Source organism: Centroberyx gerrardi, chromosome 9, assembly GCF_048128805.1.
Source record: "Centroberyx gerrardi isolate f3 chromosome 9, fCenGer3.hap1.cur.20231027, whole genome shotgun sequence".
Taxonomy (NCBI): domain Eukaryota; kingdom Metazoa; phylum Chordata; class Actinopteri; order Beryciformes; family Berycidae; genus Centroberyx; species Centroberyx gerrardi.
In genome coordinates this window covers 15,148,904-15,168,225 of record NC_136005.1, presented here as the reverse complement: position 1 = coordinate 15,168,225, position 19,322 = coordinate 15,148,904, and the positions used below count along the sequence as shown (strand labels likewise).

General features: G+C 44.3%; 2 protein-coding genes across 2 annotated transcripts; one reads left to right on the top strand and one right to left on the bottom strand.

Moving 5' to 3' along the window:
* The first annotated feature begins 13 nt into the window (after positions 1-13).
* Positions 14-12,277, top strand: pfas (phosphoribosylformylglycinamidine synthase). Its single transcript, XM_071895637.2, has 28 exons — positions 14-91; positions 1,382-1,504; positions 1,713-1,848; positions 2,637-2,742; positions 2,891-3,089; positions 4,921-5,026; positions 5,170-5,310; positions 5,399-5,523; positions 5,625-5,753; positions 5,875-6,012; positions 6,150-6,278; positions 6,396-6,469; positions 6,560-6,716; positions 6,798-6,859; positions 7,116-7,277; positions 7,450-7,686; positions 7,834-8,064; positions 8,405-8,585; positions 8,679-8,762; positions 9,092-9,247; positions 9,741-9,860; positions 9,977-10,122; positions 10,219-10,426; positions 10,528-10,619; positions 10,715-10,829; positions 10,927-11,076; positions 11,220-11,360; positions 11,694-12,277. Exons 2-28 carry the CDS (start codon positions 1,384-1,386, stop codon positions 12,002-12,004), a joined length of 3,957 nt encoding a protein of 1,318 aa, XP_071751738.2. The 5' UTR covers positions 14-91; positions 1,382-1,383; the 3' UTR covers positions 12,005-12,277.
* Positions 12,278-13,142: 865 nt separating this feature from the next.
* LOC139908788 (E3 ubiquitin-protein ligase RNF170) lies at positions 13,143-17,884 on the bottom strand. Its single transcript, XM_071895608.2, has 6 exons — positions 17,856-17,884; positions 16,704-16,812; positions 15,726-15,834; positions 14,781-14,854; positions 14,567-14,677; positions 13,143-13,484 (listed from the first exon to the last, which is right to left on the bottom strand). The coding sequence occupies exons 1-6, from the start codon at positions 17,882-17,884 to the stop codon at positions 13,143-13,145; spliced, it is 774 nt and encodes a 257-aa protein (XP_071751709.2).
* Positions 17,885-19,322: the final 1,438 nt, after the last annotated feature.

Genomic DNA, 19,322 nt, shown 5'->3' with positions numbered 1-19,322 from the left:
GGTCTCTGAGGTCCATCCTGTCAGTCTGCAGACCACACAGCCAAATCACTTCAGTCCATTCAAGAAAAGAGGGTTATCTTGGACGCGCAGGGTGAGTGGCATCTCAACTTGTGTTTTCATACGATACTTAGTGCCGAAATACTGAATAATGCTGAAGTTGCAGGAAAGTTGCTAACTCGCTTCTTGCTAACTCTTCAGCTTGTAGCCGACTTAGCTTCCACACAGCAAACAGAGGAAGCAAAACAATGAGAGCAATCCAACTACCGCATGTAACTATTTGCACAAAACTGCATCCTTTAGCTAATGTGAGATGTTACTAGCTGCCATATTCTCCGCCTTACCTCCATAAAAAAACACATTTTGTTGCTGCAGAGTGTAAAAGCAGATTGGTTAAAAACAGTGTAATCAGTCACATCAGCCTGTGTCCACTTAGTGTTATGAGATGGGGGGTCTGCACTAACAGAAAGCTGCTGACAGCTGTAGACCCGTGCAGTGTGTGTGACATGCAACATGCACACAATCAAGACAGATGATCCAAATTATGAGGAGGCTGTCTGTGGGTTCAGTGGAAGGAGTTATCTATATCTATCACATATTTATGTACATTTTTGTCAATGAATGAGCTGCAGCATCTAAAATGTTAACCTCATATATATTGTATAGTGCTTTTCCAGTGCATGGACAGTTACTTGTGAGCACTGCTGAAATGATAAATGAAAAGCTATAAACAAATCAATCAAATCAAAATGTTTGATCATAAGGTGAAGAACCACCAGTCCAGTGTTGGTATTAATTTGTCTTATGCTACTTTTATGTAACCATTAACATAATACACTATATCATAAAAGCCTTTATTAGCTTATATCAGGTATTTAACAAATTTAAAAAGTGGATAAACCGAGTTTAGGTTGGTTTACCCTTCACTACATCCCTTCTTGTGATATGAAAATATCTCCTTAGATGAACCGAGTTCAGTTGCAACATCTATACATCAACACAACACAACTCCTTGGTTGTTTATTGTGATCATTTTATGGTCTGAAGGCCAGCTCAGACCATAGAGTGATCTCTTCGAACCAGGACCCCTCCACACACACACACACACACTCACACGCACACACTCACAGCCTCTTTCTGTATGTGTCTGTGGATCTGTGGTAACAGACTGAGCCTCGGCCCCAGGCTTTACACAATATTGTCAATGGCTTGTTATCTGTTGGGCCGCTGTCTTGACCTGGATCGACCTGAAGACAAAGGTCGGCCTCAGTGAGTAATCGTGAGTTCGCTGCTCGGCCCTTACTGATTATCAGTAATGTTCTACGGCCATTGATGTACTGATTCCTCCGGCCGCAAACTAAATTATTTTCTCTTTGTCCATCAGTCATGGCTGTGGTGAGGTTCTACAGTAGCGAGGCTGTGAGGGGGCGGGCCTTACAGAGGGCCGCCCAGCTCTACCCCCAGCTGTCAATCACTAGTGAGCTGTGCTACAACGTGGAGCTGACAGGTGAGGACGAAACAGTCTGACAGTTACTAGTGAAGATGCTAATAATGAAACGTGGAGGATTTGGATGGATAAAACAATTGTCAAAAGTCCTGGAAAGATTAATTTACCATGTTCAGCCTTGAGACTTTCTAACAGTCTTCCACACACTCCTCTCCTTCCTTTTCCCACCTCTACTAATTCCTTATCCCCCTCCTCCTCTCCCGTACAGGCAGTGAAAGTCTTAGTGCCGAGGAGAGGGAGGTTCTGCTGTGGTTGTTTCGTCCTCCTCTGCAGGCAGAGCCGCTGTCTGAGAAACCCAACCTGACAGAGGGCAAGGGGGAGAGACTGGTGGAGATCGGACCCAGGTACCGGTTCAGTTAAAATCCCCGTCTGGCATCAGAGTCATACATCCTGTGGCTCCACGTCTGCCCCACACTGAAGACATTTTAAAACTGTCAACTGATGAACTGATTAATAAAGGCCCGCCACATATTAACTTCAGTTTTCAATATATTTTGAAACTAGAAATGGGTTGTTTATTGTTATATATCTGTAAACACTGGAACAAATTGAACATGAATTTTGGGTTAGAGTGGAATTGAAGTAATGCTTTTGTACAGAGTGGATCAGTACTGATCCCAATTGCTATTGGTAATTGATAAAAAAATGAGAATTTACAGATGTTTAAAATGCAGTGAAGAAAATGTCATATTTCCATTTAGCAAAATGTGTACAACCAACTTTACAAAATGCAGTTGTCCTGGCTCAGTGTGCAGGACAGTAGCAATAAGCATTAAACAATATGACAGCAGCAACATTCAACCATAAACTGAACGGATAAATAATAGATGGGGAAAAAACTCAGCAGATGTTCACTGTGTCTGCTGGAAGAAAATATGGAACTATTTAATGGTAATTTTAGTATAAAGTGCGATTTGCATTCTTATGAATTCCATTACAAAAAAATAATTAATAACCACAGGGTATCATTTCAGATACTTTACAACTGTGGGAAATGTATTTTTTATTTTTTTATTTAATGGGTGGCTTATGAGGAACAAAACAGCAGTAATGCAGTTATCAAAGTCTAATAACAGAATACGGGCTTCATCTTAGATATGATTCATGATTCGTTGGCTGTTTTGCCCTGCAGGTTGAACTTCTCCACTGCATGGTCCACTAACGCCGTGTCCATCTGCCAGAGCGCCGGCCTCAGCAATGTCACACGAGTCGAGCTGTCTCGCAGGCTTCTAATCAAGGTTTGAACGCGCGCACACACACACACACACACACACACACACACGCACACACACACAAATAATCAGCTTTTAGAGTGTTGATTCAGGATTGCTCTTGTCACTTTATGTCCCTGCATCCCATGTGCTCCGTCCTTCTCTCCCCCTCCAGCCCAAGAACGGACAGAGTGTGAACGAGCTCAGCGGAGATATACAGGAGCTGATTGAGTGTGTGTATGACAGTATGACAGAATGCATCTATCCGCATCCCATCACCTCGTTCACCGTGGAAACCAAGCCGCAGGAGGTCTTTGAGGTGGACATCCTGGGGAAGGGCCGAGCTGCCTTGGAGACGGCAAATGATGATCTGGGTAAGACGCTCTTTATACACGCTGAGATCTGATACAGCCTACTCTAAATTTCCAAATTTGTGGTATTTCTGTCTTACCACTCTACTGCTTCAGTCTTTCTCTATCTCTGCCTACACCTCTGCTACTCGCACTATGTTTCTTATCAGTCTGTGGACTGTTGCTGTCTCCTAACTCTTCCTCATTCTCTCTTTCTTTATGCCCCTTTTCAGTCCTGCTGCTATCTGTGAGTATTTTGTGTCCAGGGGGAGGGGGGGGGGGGGGAGGGGGGGCGGCTGTCACATGATGCATGACATTAGTACTAAGATGGTTAAGGTCACAGGACAGGGATGATGTTGCTGATTAGTGCGTGTGTGTGTGCGTGTTTGTCTGATGGGATTCAAAGGCAAAAGAAACCTCAAAATAAAGTGTATCTGTTTCATTGAATGTCATAGTCAAATAGTGAATAAATGAATCTGATATGTGATATGGTTTGGTTTTTGGCGTGTTGCGAAGTCAGTTTATCCGTTTCACTCAAGACCTTCAAATCCCATGATTCACTTTTCCTAGTGGGTTTTTTTTAAACAACAATCCCTACAGTTATCAAACCACATGCATCTAGAAAACATTTTTTGAAGTTGCTGACTATTGTAGGATTACGTTGGTTTATACCTACTGCAGGATCACATTGGTGTAAACTTGCAACCTAAACATGCTACGGAACTGTTATAATAAATTTACTCGGAGGACAAGCTCAAGCCTACATCTAGCACTTTTATATGAATTGTTCAGCCATTTGGGTGCAACTTTGCAATAGTGAACTCAGAAGTTAACCATGTTCTGAGGACCGTCTCAGTGCACCAACAGTTCAAGCAGACTTTTGAGAAAAGCTATGTATAGACAGGCAGACCTTGGTGATTCATGGACTGTTCTTCTCTGGTTTAAACTAATACTGCCCACTGCGACATAGCATGGTGTGCGTTTATATTTATGGTCTGCTTACTCAGTTCTGCACAACTTCATTAATATTCATGAGCTGCTCAAATAGATATTAATGATTTCAGCACTTGCTAGCCACTTAAATCCCCAATGGATTGATTTCACTTTAACTATTTTGCATGCCCAGTTGAAAGTGTTTAGTAGAAGGGACACAAAACAGCATCTATAAAACAATTTTTACAGCTTTTGACATCAATTTAAAGCAGTGCGTACTTGGTTGTTTCTAAGAACTGTAGTCAAGGACAACGGTTGTAGCCCCCTCAAGTAATCTTTTTATGTTTATCTGTTTGTTTTTAATACCAGTGTCTGTGCTAGTTGATTTCTGTTGAAATATTCGGATTAAAAACGTACGTAAACCAGGAATGCAAGTGTTAAGTTTTGGGGGGGTTCTGTTTCCTTGAAGCATGCAGAGTGTATGATATTTTTATACTGTATTGAAATGATCTCATTTTGTGTGTCTGTCTGTCTGTCTGTCTGTTTGTGCATGCATAGTGATTTTGCAGCTTGCCAGGATTTACATGATTACCAACTGCTGTGTGGGTTGCTGTTTGCACTGCTGTTTGAAAAAAAACTGTATATTAAAAAAAATGCTTTCACAGTTAAATAAGCACCCACTCCTGTACTAAGGTTAGATATCAATTCAAAACAGGATGAGCACAAGAATTGCTGCAGATTACTTGAGCTAATTAAGAGCAAAGTTGCTGTGCAAGCCAAATTTTTCAAAATCATGGTGCTGCTGAATTTGTGTAGTAAAATGTAATTGCTATTTAATTGCATAGTGTCTGTTTACCCTGAGTGGTGTTTTTTGTTTTTGTACCAAGATTTGATGAGTTTGTGCTTGCTGTGCTTAATGCAGGCCTGGCATTTGACCCCTGGGACCTGGACTTCTACACATCCATGTTCCAGAGAGTTAAAAGGAATCCCACCAGTGTGGAGTGTTTCGACTTGGCCCAGTCCAACAGGTGGGTTTGTGTGCAACAGGGAGATGAGCAGGATAGATTTGTATTGCATATGCTTCTTGGCTTTATTCTGCAGTTTACTTTACTTGCTTTACTACCTGGAAGTCTTTATTCTCTGATGCTGTCTTTGTCCCCCCGTTCCCCAGTGAGCACAGTCGCCACTGGTTCTTCCGGGGGCGAATGGTGATTGACGGACAGGAGCAGAAGGAGACTCTCTTCAGCCTCATCATGGACACCCAGCGGCACAGCAACCAAAACAACGTCATCAAGTTCTGTGACAACAGCAGGTAGGAGTGGAAACACAGATGCTGTTTGTGTCCATGTCTCTCTCTTTGCATTTCACACTGACTAACTCAAATGTGTGTGTGTGTCCAGTGGCATCAAAGGAATGGAGTTGGAGTGTGTTTTTCCTAAAGAGCCATCCCAAGCCAGCGCTTATGAGACGCGGCGCTCACTAAGACACGTCATCTTCACTGCGGAGACGCACAACTTCCCTACTGGTCAGCACACACGAAACCATCGTACTCGCACAACATATATACTGTAAGTGTACTTTGTTTTCCAAATAATTCCTCTCTTTCTCATCTGACCCAACCTTTAGGCGTAGCCCCATTCAGTGGCGCCACCACAGGGACAGGGGGTCGTATCCGGGATGTCCAGAGTGCCGGACAGGGAGGCCATGTCATCGCTGGCACTGCAGGCTACTGCTTTGGCAACCTGCACATACCAGGTCAGTTTAATGTACCTGAAAGACAGTATCCTTCACTTTCTGTGAGGTTTAATGGACTGAGTTTCATAGAAATTAGTTCTTGAGCCAACAATATATATTTTCTTGCTGTCTCCTCCTCCAGGTTACAGGCTTCCATGGGAGAGTGAGGGAGAGGGCTGGGAGTATCCCTCCAGCTTCGCCCCTCCGCTGCAAGTGGCCATCGAGGCCAGTGATGGAGCATCAGACTACGGCAACAAGTTTGGAGAGCCCGTCCTGTCAGGTAGGGAAACTAATATACGCACTGAAGCATGTCTAGATTCGGCCGACCAGGGAAATTCTGTACCTGAACCAGAGAAGAAGACAGAACAGAGCTGAACAACGTACAGAATAAAACTTCACTGACTCTCTCTCCTCTAGGTTTTGCCCGTTCCTGTGGCATGCGGCTGGCTAACGGGGAGAGGCGAGAGTGGATTAAACCAATCATGTTCAGCGGTGGGCTCGGCTCTATTGAAGACGCTCACGTAAAGAAGGAAGAGGCAGAGACGGGTAACGATTTAACTATGAGCGTGTCAAATGGGTTTAATCAATGCAAGAGCTATATTTATACATATCGATCGATGATTCACCATGTTCTTCTGCTCTTCTGCTGTGCTTGTCGATTAGGAATGGAAGTGGTGAAGATCGGAGGGCCGGTGTACAGGATCGGCGTGGGAGGAGGAGCAGCCTCTTCTGTACAAGTATGGCCGTTAACTCAGACTAGCAGTGTCCAGACCTCACATGGTGCTGATCAGTAACCTCAATGTTTTTGAATATGTTTTGGCCTGCAGGTCCAGGGGGACAACTCCAGTGCCAGGGATCTGGGTGCGGTGCAGAGGGGCGATGCCGAGATGGAGCAGAAGATGAATCGGGCTCTCAGGGCCTGCCTGGAAAGGAGCAGTGGAAACCCCATCTGTAGTATACATGATCAGGGAGCAGGAGGAAACGGTACACGGTGTTTTTAGTTTTTTTGTGATGTTTACAGGATGAGACAAAAGTTAAGATACTGAACCATGTTGTCTTGTTCAGGTAATGTGCTTAAGGAGCTGAGCGAGCCAGCAGGAGCTGTCATCTACTCGAGTAGATTCAAGGTAATCAACACATACACATACACATACACACACACATACACATGCACTTGGATAGTAATTCCTGCATGTGAACACATTTACTCTGTTTCATGCTGACAAGGAGAATTGTTTGTTTCCTCTTGATTCCTCCAGCAACATCTTGTAAGATCGTGTTTATTGATTCTGCTCTCTCCCATCTGTTTCACTCTTTGTTTTACTCTTATCTCTCCCTCTCCCTCTCCCTCTCCCTCTCCCTCTCCCTCTCCCCCCTCTGTAGAAAGGTGACCCCACATTGAGCGTGTTGGAGCTGTGGGGGGCCGAGTATCAGGAGAGCAACGCCCTGCTGCTCCGCCCGTCAGACCGCTCCTTCCTGGAGAGGGTGTGTCAGAGGGAGAAGTGTCCCGTCGACTTTGTTGGAAACATCACTGGAGACGGCAAGGCATGTCTCAACCAGATCCACTGTTCTAACCGATCTGCTGTATTGATCGGTGATTATTGGTTAGGTCATATGGCCGGACAACAAGTACTGTGCTTAAATAGATTCCAGATCAGCGCTCATATCCTTAAATACTTTATACCATGTGCTTATTTCAAACTCATCTCTCCCATAGATTGTGCTGGTGGATGATGAGGGAGGCAGCGGAGATCAGGCCAGCGAGGGGCGCTGTCCTGTGGACCTGCAGCTGGAGTGGGTCCTGGGGAAGATGCCCCAGAAGGAGTTTGTGATGGAACGCCGGGCCCCGTCCCTCCAACCTCTGACTCTTCCTGTTGGGCTGACAGTTAGAGATGCACTGGACAGAGTTTTACGATTGCCTGCTGTGGCATCCAAACGCTACCTGACCAACAAGGTCCATGTCTGATTGTTTTTGTGTGTGTGTATTTCTGTATTACACTGTATGTCTCTTTGGGGGTACAGCTATGATAATCAACACCCAAGAGTTGCCTTTTTGTGGAGGTTTTTGACTCTCCATGCCTTCTTTCTGTTCTTCCCTCAGGTGGACCGGTCTGTGACCGGTTTGGTTGCCCAGCAACAGTGTGTCGGTCCTCTTCACACCCCATTGGCCGATGTAGCTGTGGTTGCTCTGTCACCGTTCAGCCTAGAGGGGGCAGCGACTGCTATCGGAGAGCAGCCAATCAAAGGCCTGGTCTCCCCGGGGGCGGGGGCTCGCATGGCTGTCGGAGAAGCTCTGACCAATCTGGTTTTTGCCAAAGTCACGGCCCTGAGGGTAAGAGGATAATGAGGAGTGTGAGGAAATTCACAGCATCACTTTCAGCCAAAATGCAACCATGGAGCGTTTTGTTCCAAAATGAGATATCCACCATTTGAAAAAGTGAAACCTAGTCTTACAATCTCAAAACAAATGATGGCATTTTTTCAAAGGACATTAGGTACTTTTGTCCCTGGTTAGATAGTGAATGACAACTTTCAGGTAATGATTTTTTTCTCCAGAAATGTATATATAGCAATTTGGAAATGAATCCTTCATATATAATGTTGTTCATAGGGGTCTAAATTTGAGAAATGAATAGAGTCAGCCTGGTAGATGTCCTGGTTGTGTGTTTCAGGATGTGAAGTGTAGTGGGAACTGGATGTGGGCTGCCAAGCTGCCTGGCGAGGGAGCGTGTCTCTGGGAGGCGTGCAGGGCCATGTGTGAGGTCATGGGTCAGCTGGGAGTGGCCATTGATGGGGGCAAGGACTCTTTAAGTATGGCCGCTAGAGTCGGGAAAGAGACTGTCAAAGCCCCAGGTACTCTCACTTAATGTGTGTATCAGTGTCTGTATGAGTGTGTGTGTCCGTGTGTGTGTTTTATCTCCACTCGTCTTTCCCTCTGTGCTGCAGGTGCTCTGGTTATCTCGGTGTACGCTGTGTGTCCTGACATCACTGCCACTGTCACTCCTGATCTCGAGGATCCAGATGGCAAAGGTCCTTTTACACTCAGACACTCAGACACACACACACACACACACACACACACACTCATATCTGAGTACAGAAAATCAGTACAAAGTTTTTGCGTTATTCACTTTATTCATAGTTTTGCTTTTTAATTAGATTTATCGTAGCGGAAGCAGAACTTGGAGAACTTGAAATTCCCTCATTATGTTAGTCCTCTTTTCCTCCCCTCTCTCCCAGGTTCTGACTTGTGTTGACCTTCACACACATAATGTCTCTCTCCTTTGCCGTCTCACACACACTCACACAAGCTCGATATCAGACAGACCTGCCTCTGACCCTTTGTCTCCCCTCCCCAGGCGTGTTGCTGTGGGTCCCGCTGAGTCCGGGCCGGCATCGCTTAGGCGGCTCTGCCCTGGCTCAGTGCTACAGCCAGCTGGGAGAAACCTCCGCTGACCTGGACCAGCCAGAACTATTGACTGCCTGCTTCAATACCACTCAGACCCTCGTACACGGTCAGTTTGCTCTAGCACTCTCAAGCTCTACCTACCACTAATTTACAGGGGAACACTGGCTATTTTAAAACTTCAGATATTACACAGAAGGTCTGCCTCAGAAAGGTGTGGCATTGTTTTACTGTGTTGTAAGCGTTAAATGTTCACAGAAAAGAGATTCAGACTGTGACCGATTGTTTATTTAGATTGCTGCAGTTCTATACTCTATTCTATACTCCATTCATTCTCCCATTTAAAGGCTGTGGCTTTATACCGTGATGACGCGGCCACCTAGTGGTTTTGCTGTGGATTCTCGATGAATGTGCAAGCATGAGCAGGAGGCAGTATCTCTTCTGTTATGTGTTATTACCTTCTGAATAATATAAAAAAAAAATGTGTATTGTTCCTGTCATATTCTGATTACGTAAAGTAGTTGAAATCAGCGTGGAAGTAAATCAGTAAGTAGTGTAAAGCACTTATAATTGAAAATATAATTTTTGTTTTTTTTCCCCAGATCGTCTGCTGAGCGCAGGACATGACATCAGTGATGGGGGCCTCATTTCATGTGTGCTGGAGATGGCGTTTGCAGGAAACCGTGGGATTGATGTTGAGTTGTCGTCACAAGGAGTCGGAGGTTAGTTCAGTGCTGGAGTAACAGTTGGCTGTTTTCCTTTGCAGCCTGTATTTTAGAAATGGTTCTACATTTTATACACATAGACACACACAATACTTGTTTTGTTTTCTGTGTAGCCTTGGAGCTGTTGTTCAGTGAAGAGCTGGGTTTGGTTCTGGAGGTATCGCAGCCTGATGTGGAAACAGTGTGTCAGAGATACACCGATGCAGGCCTGCAGTGCCATCGCATCGGCAGAACCTGCGGCTTTGGACCAGAGGCGATGGTGAGATTTCCAAACATCTACCTCAACATGTGCCTCAAGCCTTTTCACTTAATCTGTGACGACCGCCATCTTCCATTTCCCTTCCTTGTCTTCCAGGTCAATGTCCGTGTGGATGGACAGGAAGTACTGAGCGAGCGGCTGCCTAACCTCAGAGCATTATGGGAAGACACCAGTTTCCAGCTGGAACGCCTCCAGACCAATGAGCTCTGTGTGAGACAGGAGGAGGAGGGGCTAGCCAGGAGGACGCAGCCCTACTTCAAACTGACCTTTGACCCCTCAGAGATGCCCAGCATGAGCCAGCTCGGTAAGACTGGACCACGTTGTTATTATAACTGATATAGTATAATTATTTGACTTTGTGTGTGCTTCGTCAGATGAATATGTGTTTTTGTTGCATTTCTTTAGCTGCAGGGAAGCCGCGTGTCGCTGTGGTCAGAGAAGAGGGCAGCAACGGAGACAGAGAGATGGGTGTGTCTCTGCATATGGCTGGCTTTGAGGTAAACAAACCGACATTCACTTGCATATATTTGTTGCTATGCCTATGCTATACTTCTTATGTGCAGCCCTCCTCCCTATATTTGTCTGTGTGTAGGTGTGGGATGTGACCATGCAGGACCTGTGTTCTGGCTCCCTGACCCTGGAGCCTTTTAAAGCAGTGGTGTTTGTAGGTGGATTCAGCTACGCAGATGTCCTGGGATCAGCCAAAGGCAAACAGACACACTCTCACACACACACACAAACACACACACAGACATTTTGAGACACAGATGTTTTTCCTATAACACTATTTGTCTTTCATCAAAGGTTGGGCTGCTACTGTAGCATACAACCCCCAGGCCAAGGCAGAGTTTGAGCGCTTTCGCCGGCGGGACGACACGCTGAGTCTGGGTGTGTGCAACGGCTGCCAGCTGCTGGCCCTGCTGGGCTGGGTGGGAGAGGGGGAGGATGGAGGAGGTAAGAGGAGGAGGAAACCATGGAAATGTTGCCTAAAATAGAACAACGCAATATTAAAGCATTCTGCCTAGAAACATTCGCAGCAGTTAACTGAGTTTTTGGGTGATTCTGATTTGTGCTATTTGTGCCATTTGTTTCCCCAGAGTCTGAAGTGGTGCTGACCCATAATAAGTCTGGCAGGTTTGAGTCTCGGTTCGTCAGCGTGGGGATCCAGGCTTCCCCGTCCATCTGGCTCAGAGGCATGGAGGGCTCAGCGCTGGGAGTGTGGGTTGCACATGGAGAAGGTGCAGTAATAACCACAGCTGTGTTCTACAGTAGATCATGTGGTAGCTCTTAGTCTGTCACAAATGTTATACATGCTCACAGCTCCAGTAGTCTCCTGGCAGCCATTTTGCTAGTAACCATTAAGTTCTGACAAATACCTGAGTGGCTGTTGAGAGAAGGGCAAGGAGGGAATGCAGAGTTGAATCATAAAGGCCACTCAGTGGAAATCACTTGAACTTACACATCTTTGACTCATTCTGCTGACTCGTTTGTACATGTCACAGGTCAGCGTGTTCAGTAATCGTCAGCTGTATTTGATATTGATTTCCCCCCGACTTCTCTCCTTCCCGCAGGTCTGATGCAGTTCCGCTCCTCCCAGGCAGAGGAGCAGATCATTTCTGGCGGCCTGGCCCCTCTCCGCTACCTGGACGACGGGGGTCAGCCCACAGAGGAGTACCCTCTGAACCCCAACGGCTCCCCCCGGGGCCTAGCGGGGCTCTGCTCCAGGGACGGGAGGCACCTGGCTGTGATGCCCCACCCGGAGCGCTGCACCCTGGGGTGGCAGTGGCCCTGGGCCCCGCGGGACCTCCGGCCCTCTCTCACACCTTCGCCCTGGCTACGCATGTTCAAGAACGCAGCGGCCTGGTGCAGCAACACCAAGTGATGCTCTGATTATGTGCTTCTGGTCAAAACTGTCATGTTGTCTTTGTTGGGTGTCTACTGACAAGTCGGTTTACATTGACAGTCTGGAAGTCACTGACATGTCTACTCTTCTAATACACTAGTTTTTTCATGCTGTGGTACTTTTACTTAGCCTTGTTGCATTATTACTGGTACTGACCTGCTGTTACTTGGAAGTCTTCCATGACTTTAAGAGGACTAAGGTTTCTTGTTGACTTCACTTACATTCCATGAGTTTCATTCTGGCAATCACTGTGTATTTTCCAGAATTGCCTTACCAGTCAGGTCTGAGTCAGTGCTGCCTGTAAAATTTCCATGTAAGGTTCTCTGTATGTCACTTGATAAATTGGAAAATTATTTGTATTTCAACTGCTGAGCCCTGCTGAAACTTTGGAAACTGAACTTAAAAATAAAATAAAACCTTTCTAAAAAAGGGAGATGCGTAATGTGTCTTAGGATAAGGAAAGCCACATATTAAAGACAATAAATATTATTTATCTTACATATATATATACACATTAATTCATAGCATATCAAGTATTTACAGGAAAGTCAATATTACAGTACTGACGCAGCATTTCTTGAGCTTCTCGATACTCTGGGCAGCAAAATTCATTTGGTGCAGAGGAATATAAATTACATCTTGACCAGTATTTGGTCGATATTTGTGGGTAAGATACCAAAAGAAAAAAGATACTAAAAAAAATGAATTATACAAATCCAGGATGAAATTACATCTTGTATAGGAAACATTTCCAGCAGGTTCAGTGGGCATTGAAGAAAGGATTCTTCTATTACTAACAAGAATACATGGATTAAGTGGCTGCTGACCTAGATAGACCAGCCACCTCAGGATTCATAATGATTTGTAACCATGGTTGTCATTTTACCAATACACTGAATGACACTGTATTGTACACACCACATCTCTTACATAAGCCTCTGTAAACACCTCACAAGTTTGGTCTGGAGTCTGGAGTCCACAATCTGGGAGGAATATCTCGACAGTTGCATGCTGTGTTGCTGTCAATATGCCTGCATCCACTAATCAGCCAGAAGGGAGGAATCCAATACAAGTCGATGTCAAACAACTTGTAGTGAAGCTCTCCAGCAGCATCTATTTACAGTGAGTTCCCCAGTACTCCATGTGTGGCTGTAGCGCGTGCTGAGTGTCCTCTCTCCGGCGCCATCTGCTGGTTGATGTTGATGACACAGATGAGGAGCAGGATGACCACCACCAGGTCATCCAGGACCCCCAGCAGCCCGCAGAGGGAAGGGTGCAGACTGTCCACAGGCTCCACAGGGTCCACAGGGTCCAGAGGAGGGGAGGAGAAGGAGACCATGGTCCCCACGCAGCACAGGGCCACCCTGAAGAAAAACAGCCACACCAGCCCCCCCATGGTGCCCAGGCCCCGGGCCAGTAGCTGCAGGAGGAGGGGCGCATCGCATAGGTAGTCTGTTACCTGGAAGATTCAGTATACAGGAGAAAGGGCAGATCAGGATGGACATCAACATGTCAAACTGTTATAGATACAACTTACTTTATTTATTTATTTAACAGGGACGTTGGAGAGTTGGTATCTGCCCCAGAATTAAACAGAAAGCAAAATTCCATCTGCAGTTTGTCAGGCGATACAAAGACAAGCATGTTTACAAGATACTGTTAGTAAAAAAAAACTATGTTAAAGATTACAATTTACAGTATATTACATCATTTCATCGTCATTTAATATATAGAATGCATATGGACACACACATTTATGCCAAACTCCACACTCTCAAACATATAGTATGTATTTACAAAATAGGAATATTAGGAAAATAAAATAATAATAATAATAATAATAGGAAAATTTAAATAGGAAAACTGAAGACTATTGAGAGTTCCATTTTGTAGAGCATGCACAGTGCACACAGACTGTCAATCAAGATTTATGATCAATTAGCTGTATGTCAGTTAATGAGTGTGGTTTCTATTATAAACCTCATATTCAAGGGCCATGAGAGAGCATCTGTGTATTTGAAGGCTAGGTTCAATCAAAAGCACACTCTCTAGCGAACAGCCCCACCTAGAGTTCAAACAAGGCATTTTGATGTAAGGTTATTTGAAGGATTTTCAGTCATTAACCATGAAAACTTAAATCAGTGAGCCCTATACGTGTATCAAAGGACATTTTCAGCTCCAAGGAAGGGCGGCTAGGTGTGTCAGCTTTGGGAGAGACCTCTGTTGTCTCTATTGTCTGGCACAATAAAGCCTCTGTGTTGCATAAGCTGTATTCCCGTTACCAAACCCATTATCAGAGGGGATGGTGGAGGAATTCCTGTCTATTATCATGGAAATCCTATCTGATGCCACATTCAAAGCTGTAAAAGGAAATTGCACCACCTGATACTTTTACACAACCAGACAGTGAGTTACATGAGCTCATATAGGTAAAAGCAGGGAAAATAAGGAAAATGAACTGTGGAAGAAAAGCTTGTTTGTGGGATGTGAGTGCTGTTGGGCTGCATTATGGTTTGTCTGAGGGTTCGATGTGATACTGACCCTTCGTGGGGCTCCAGAATAACGTTTGTTGTAGTCTGTGATTTCCCCGAGAACCTCCTCCGACTGTCTGTCCGATCGACTCTCGCTGAACAGACGGCACAGCACACTGACCTGAAAGGTCACAAGCTTTTTTTACTCCACGTGTGTGCTTGTTTTTAAATGACTCTCACTGTGTTTACATTTGATGTAGTGTAGTGAAGTCCGTCATGCATACCTTCTGTCTACAGAGAGGGCAGCTGATGGCATCCAGCCAGGAGCCATGTCTCCAGTAGGCAATCAGACAGGGAGCTGCAGAATGAAACGCAGCAATGAACCTTTCTATCAAGCATTCAGCAGTTTACACCGTGATGTATTTAAAATGCTGCTAGGAAGTTGTTGAATATTAGAAAGATTTCCTATGAAACTCTGATGGGTTAGGGAGGCAAAGAAAGTGGGGCAGGTGCAGTGGTAAGTGTGTTAGGTGACTATGCCAAGGTAAAGCTGAAAGGTAAGTGAGTGCTGGAATACAAACAACATCATAATCAGTGACTGATAATATCTGGGTCAAACAATATTACTCTTCCGCCATAAACATATGGGTGGCAGTGACATAGCTCTCTAATGTTTGGGTGCAACTGAAATGCGTCTCCAAAACTGCCTCATTTCTCAAAAGAAACTTTGGGAATGCAATGAGATGATGATGTTAAAACAAGAGCAAACGTTCTTGTCTGTGCATCTGAACATACATGTTTGAAGTGCACCTGTGCATATCTGCTAATAGAGTGTGTTCATCGTGGGTAATTGGCTCGACAACATCTTACATTACAGTCAGCCTATGAGAAGTATACACTGTGTAAGCTGTCAGGTGAGAGCCAGAGTAGAGAAACCATGGCGACAGTTAATAATTGAAAGCCTAACAGACAGTGCTCAAGGCTCGAGTCACATGTCACCAGCACACTGATGCTTCACTGATCAGTGAATGAATGAAATAAATGAATGAGCAAATGATGTAACAGGTGAGTAGGTGTGAAGAATGAAGAATGAATGAAAACAAGCTCACACATAAAGGCGTGAACAAAGAGATGCGAGAATGAATGAACGAACCCGGCCTGTTCTGATGCTTTTTACACAACCAGTGGTCAGTGTGTGTGTGTGTGTGTGTGTGTGTGTTCTCTCTTACCACAGAACAGATGGCCACAGTTTGTCTGGACGGGGAAGTTGGCGGTCTGCAGGCACACCGGACAGTGCCAGTCTCTGTGGCCCGTGGACGGACAGAACTGTGAGGATTCCTGAAGAGATGAGAAGAGGGTGAAGAGAAAGAAAGAAAAAAAAACAGGAGATAAATATGAAAAGCAGACGGAGACAGAAGGAGGAAGAAGACAGAAGCAGGGGATAGTGGGATGAGTTGTGAGATGTCTTGTGGTCAAATAATCTATTCCTCAAAGTCTGTAAATTACTCTGCTATTTCAGAGAAGGTGAGAAATGCATCTTAAATTTAAAGTTCCTGATAATCCCTCATACACTAGATATACTGTATATATTATATTAGACCATGAAGTAGGCCAAGGTCCATGATCATAGATGTAAATAGATCTGCGCAGTGAAATCATTATCTTTTATTTGTCACATTGACCTTAATCAAAGTAATAATCATCACCGCACACCGGTTCCAATAACAATAACAATAACAAACTCCATGCCTTTCTGAAGCGTCCAAAAACTGAATAGGTAGTTGCCTTGAATATTAGTAGACTACTGTTCATAACCTATATTCTTGTCATGTCGTAGCTGTTGGGTGAAAACCTTGTATCTCCTAAATGTCAAATTTTCAGGAGCTAAGAAGAACGGCCTTGTTTTCATACTGACCACCGTGCATTTTTGAGTTTATCCAGTGGGGTTTTGAAAGGGTTTCATGAGCCCAAGGGGTTGTAAAATTCTCTCAATTCATAAAGGAAATGTAATCTTTCAGTTGAAGTTAAAACATGAAATCCACCAAAACTGGATTTACTGAGGGGTCCCGTGGTTTAACCCCACTGATATAAAGTAATAGATGATGATAGTTAAGGACTGCAGAACCTGCTTAACATTAGATCTGAGCTCTAACCCTAAGCAGCCTCCAGTAGTCAGCTGGGTGACTGTGTGTGAGTGACTTCCTCACCTTGTGGCAGCTCAGGTGCGTCGGCGCTGACTGTTCTGGTGTGCAGACCGAGGGTCTTGGTGACCCCGGGTGACCCTGACCCACCGGACCTTCAGGGAGACGGTCCTGTCTGCAGCGTGACATGACACAGGTTACAACTGATGGAGCCCCCACAGCACGATAAACACAGCTTCAATAACACTTATCTGGTAGTTAGGAGATAGTGACACAAAACTAATAACCTGTGAGATAGGATGGATGGGAGTTAGACTTTTTCTGTCCTGCTGTATTTGTGGATTACAGATGTTGGTGTTTTGAGTACAGTAGTTTGACAGATTGACAGGACGACAGCTGACTGACATACTGCATCCACCAGAAATATTCAATTTAGCAAAGTGATTTCAAAGTTTCATTTAATTAATTCATTTGGACTGATGAGAGTGATCTTATGGATGGAAAGTAAGATATATAATTAAAATAATATTTCTCATCAGGCAGCAATATTACAGTAAATTGCAGAGCAGGTATCTAATAAGACATTAATATCACAATTTGGCTTTTATCATCAAATTACATATAGAGATTACAGTAATCATATTATGAAAATTGGAAATTCATTGCAGTTACTGAAACAGATAAACAGATTATAAATACTTGAGAAAATTGGTTATGACTATATATATATATATATATATATATATATATATATATATGAAAATATATGACATATATTATACACATATTGAAATAATGATTTATAATGGTTTGCACTGGAATAAATGACCTGTTAAATTTAATATTCTGTGGATGTCTGAGGCTAATTAAATTAGCAAAGCTAATTAAACATGGTCAGATCACATTACTGAGTTTGAATAATGTGATGGATTAGTTGACATTTTTAGGCAATAATTAAGTTTGTAACAGATAATCCAATCGTGGGAGTCATGCCTTCTTGCTCAGCTTTGATATTTTTCTCATAACATAGTTTTGCCATCGCAACACACACATAATGATACATTTTCACTATGTTCTCTCTCCAAAATATCCCCTAACTCAAATTCCTTCTAAACCCCACACCTAAATTACTTTTAGACAGTCCACCTTGTCCACATCCCCCCTACTGCTTTAAAGAAACAGCCTTTATGTTGCCAGACTCAGGACAGTTAGACTCACCTGGGCTGAGAGCGGCGGTCGGGTTGCATAGTTGGGCTAGAAACGGGAGCTGACAGGTAGACACTGAATGTGCGTCTCCTAGAAGGAAGTGAAGTGCTGCCTGACAGCATCACTGTACAAAATAAATTGGACTGGCCAGTTAATGATCAACTAGACCTCCCAGTATCAGCCTGTCTCTGAGTCTTCCTGCCTGAAGGGAGCAGCAATGCAGTGAGATCAATATGCTTTGTACACAGAAGCAGCATTCCAAATGAACGTGTAACATTCAACACAACATGACATACACAGTGATAAAGTTTGTGTATAAATGTATCCATACTTTTACATCTCAAAAGCAGCATATTTCCCCCCGTCTTTGGTCTGGTCTGAGGAAACTATTTTGGTCACATGACTGTCCACTCAAGATCAAAGCCGGGGAGAAGACCCCGCCCACGCTGCTTCTAAGTAGGTTAGAGCTGACCTTGCCAATCATTCACCCAGAGTTTACTCTGCTGACTGCCCTGCCCCACATACTCCACCTTCACCATAAAATATTGGTTGTGAAATGCATGTGGATGACACTGACTTAAACTCTGTAGCACACTATGGGGCTGTTGTGGGATGCCTCGGTTGTAGATTATCGACCCAGCAACAACAAGAGGCCTCTCACAGAGCCGTTATTTCAGACAGCAGCTCGCTTGTGATATTGGGGAAGACTCCTGTAATGAACTTTTGTCCAATTTCTCAACGATTATTCCCAAACTCGTCCATTCTTTCCCCGTGAAAGGAGAGTGTAAGTGCCAAATCACTCAGAATACAGCGACAAAGTAGTTAATGAATGAGCTTTTCTGATGCAAACATCAAAGGTCGTTGATTTAAAAACCCGTCTGGTTGTGCAGCTATGAGTCAGGATGAATTGTCTGGCAGCGGGTGAAGATGTGGTGATCCTCACGTAGCTGCGTTTAGTGTCGGCCTGCTCCTCGCCAGCCAGAACAACATGACAGTCGCTGCAGAAATATCCTGCCAAATATTTGCACAGCCCCTTCACCTCACAGATACAAGGCAAACTACAGAAAGGGAGTCAGGGTGATTATAGGGGCATCTAAAAATAGCAGCCGTCGTTCAGTGAGGGTCGGGAGCCTCGGAGTGGCAGAGATCAGGAGAGAAAACAGAGGTTTGATGGCCTACTGACAGTAAGAGAGGTCATTCCTACAAACCATATGGGCAAGGTCCACTCTCAGGTCATGAACCCGCCCATTCATACATTTACACACATGAACCAAGTATGCTTATTGATTACTTTGTTGTATGCCCCACATTCCTACAAAGGCATTGTGGCTGAGCAGCAAGTCCAGGTTAGATATACAATAAGATTAGGCCGCATATTCACATTATCTCAACTTTGTCTGTTATAGAGCTCTATTAATGCTTCTGTAGGGTTTGGTGGCTAATTTCTATATTGTGGCTCAAGAGTGAAGCAGTGGGTGA

Coding starts and splice junctions, on each gene's coding strand:
- pfas (XM_071895637.2), top strand. CDS start 1,384: ATGGCTGTGGTGAGGTTCTACAGTAGCGAGGCTGTGAGGGGGCGGGCC. Junction 8,586..8,678: donor AGAGACTGTCAAAGCCCCAG/GTACTCTCACTT, acceptor TCTGTGCTGCAG/GTGCTCTGGTTATCTCGGTG. Junction 10,123..10,218: donor GCTTTGGACCAGAGGCGATG/GTGAGATTTCCA, acceptor CTTGTCTTCCAG/GTCAATGTCCGTGTGGATGG.
- LOC139908788 (XM_071895608.2), bottom strand. CDS start 17,884: ATGCAACCCGACCGCCGCTCTCAGCCCAG. Junction 15,835..16,703: donor CGCACCTGAGCTGCCACAAG/GTGAGGAAGTCA, acceptor TCATCTCTTCAG/GAATCCTCACAGTTCTGTCC. Junction 13,485..14,566: donor ATTCTGGAGCCCCACGAAGG/GTCAGTATCACA, acceptor TGAATCTTCCAG/GTAACAGACTACCTATGCGA.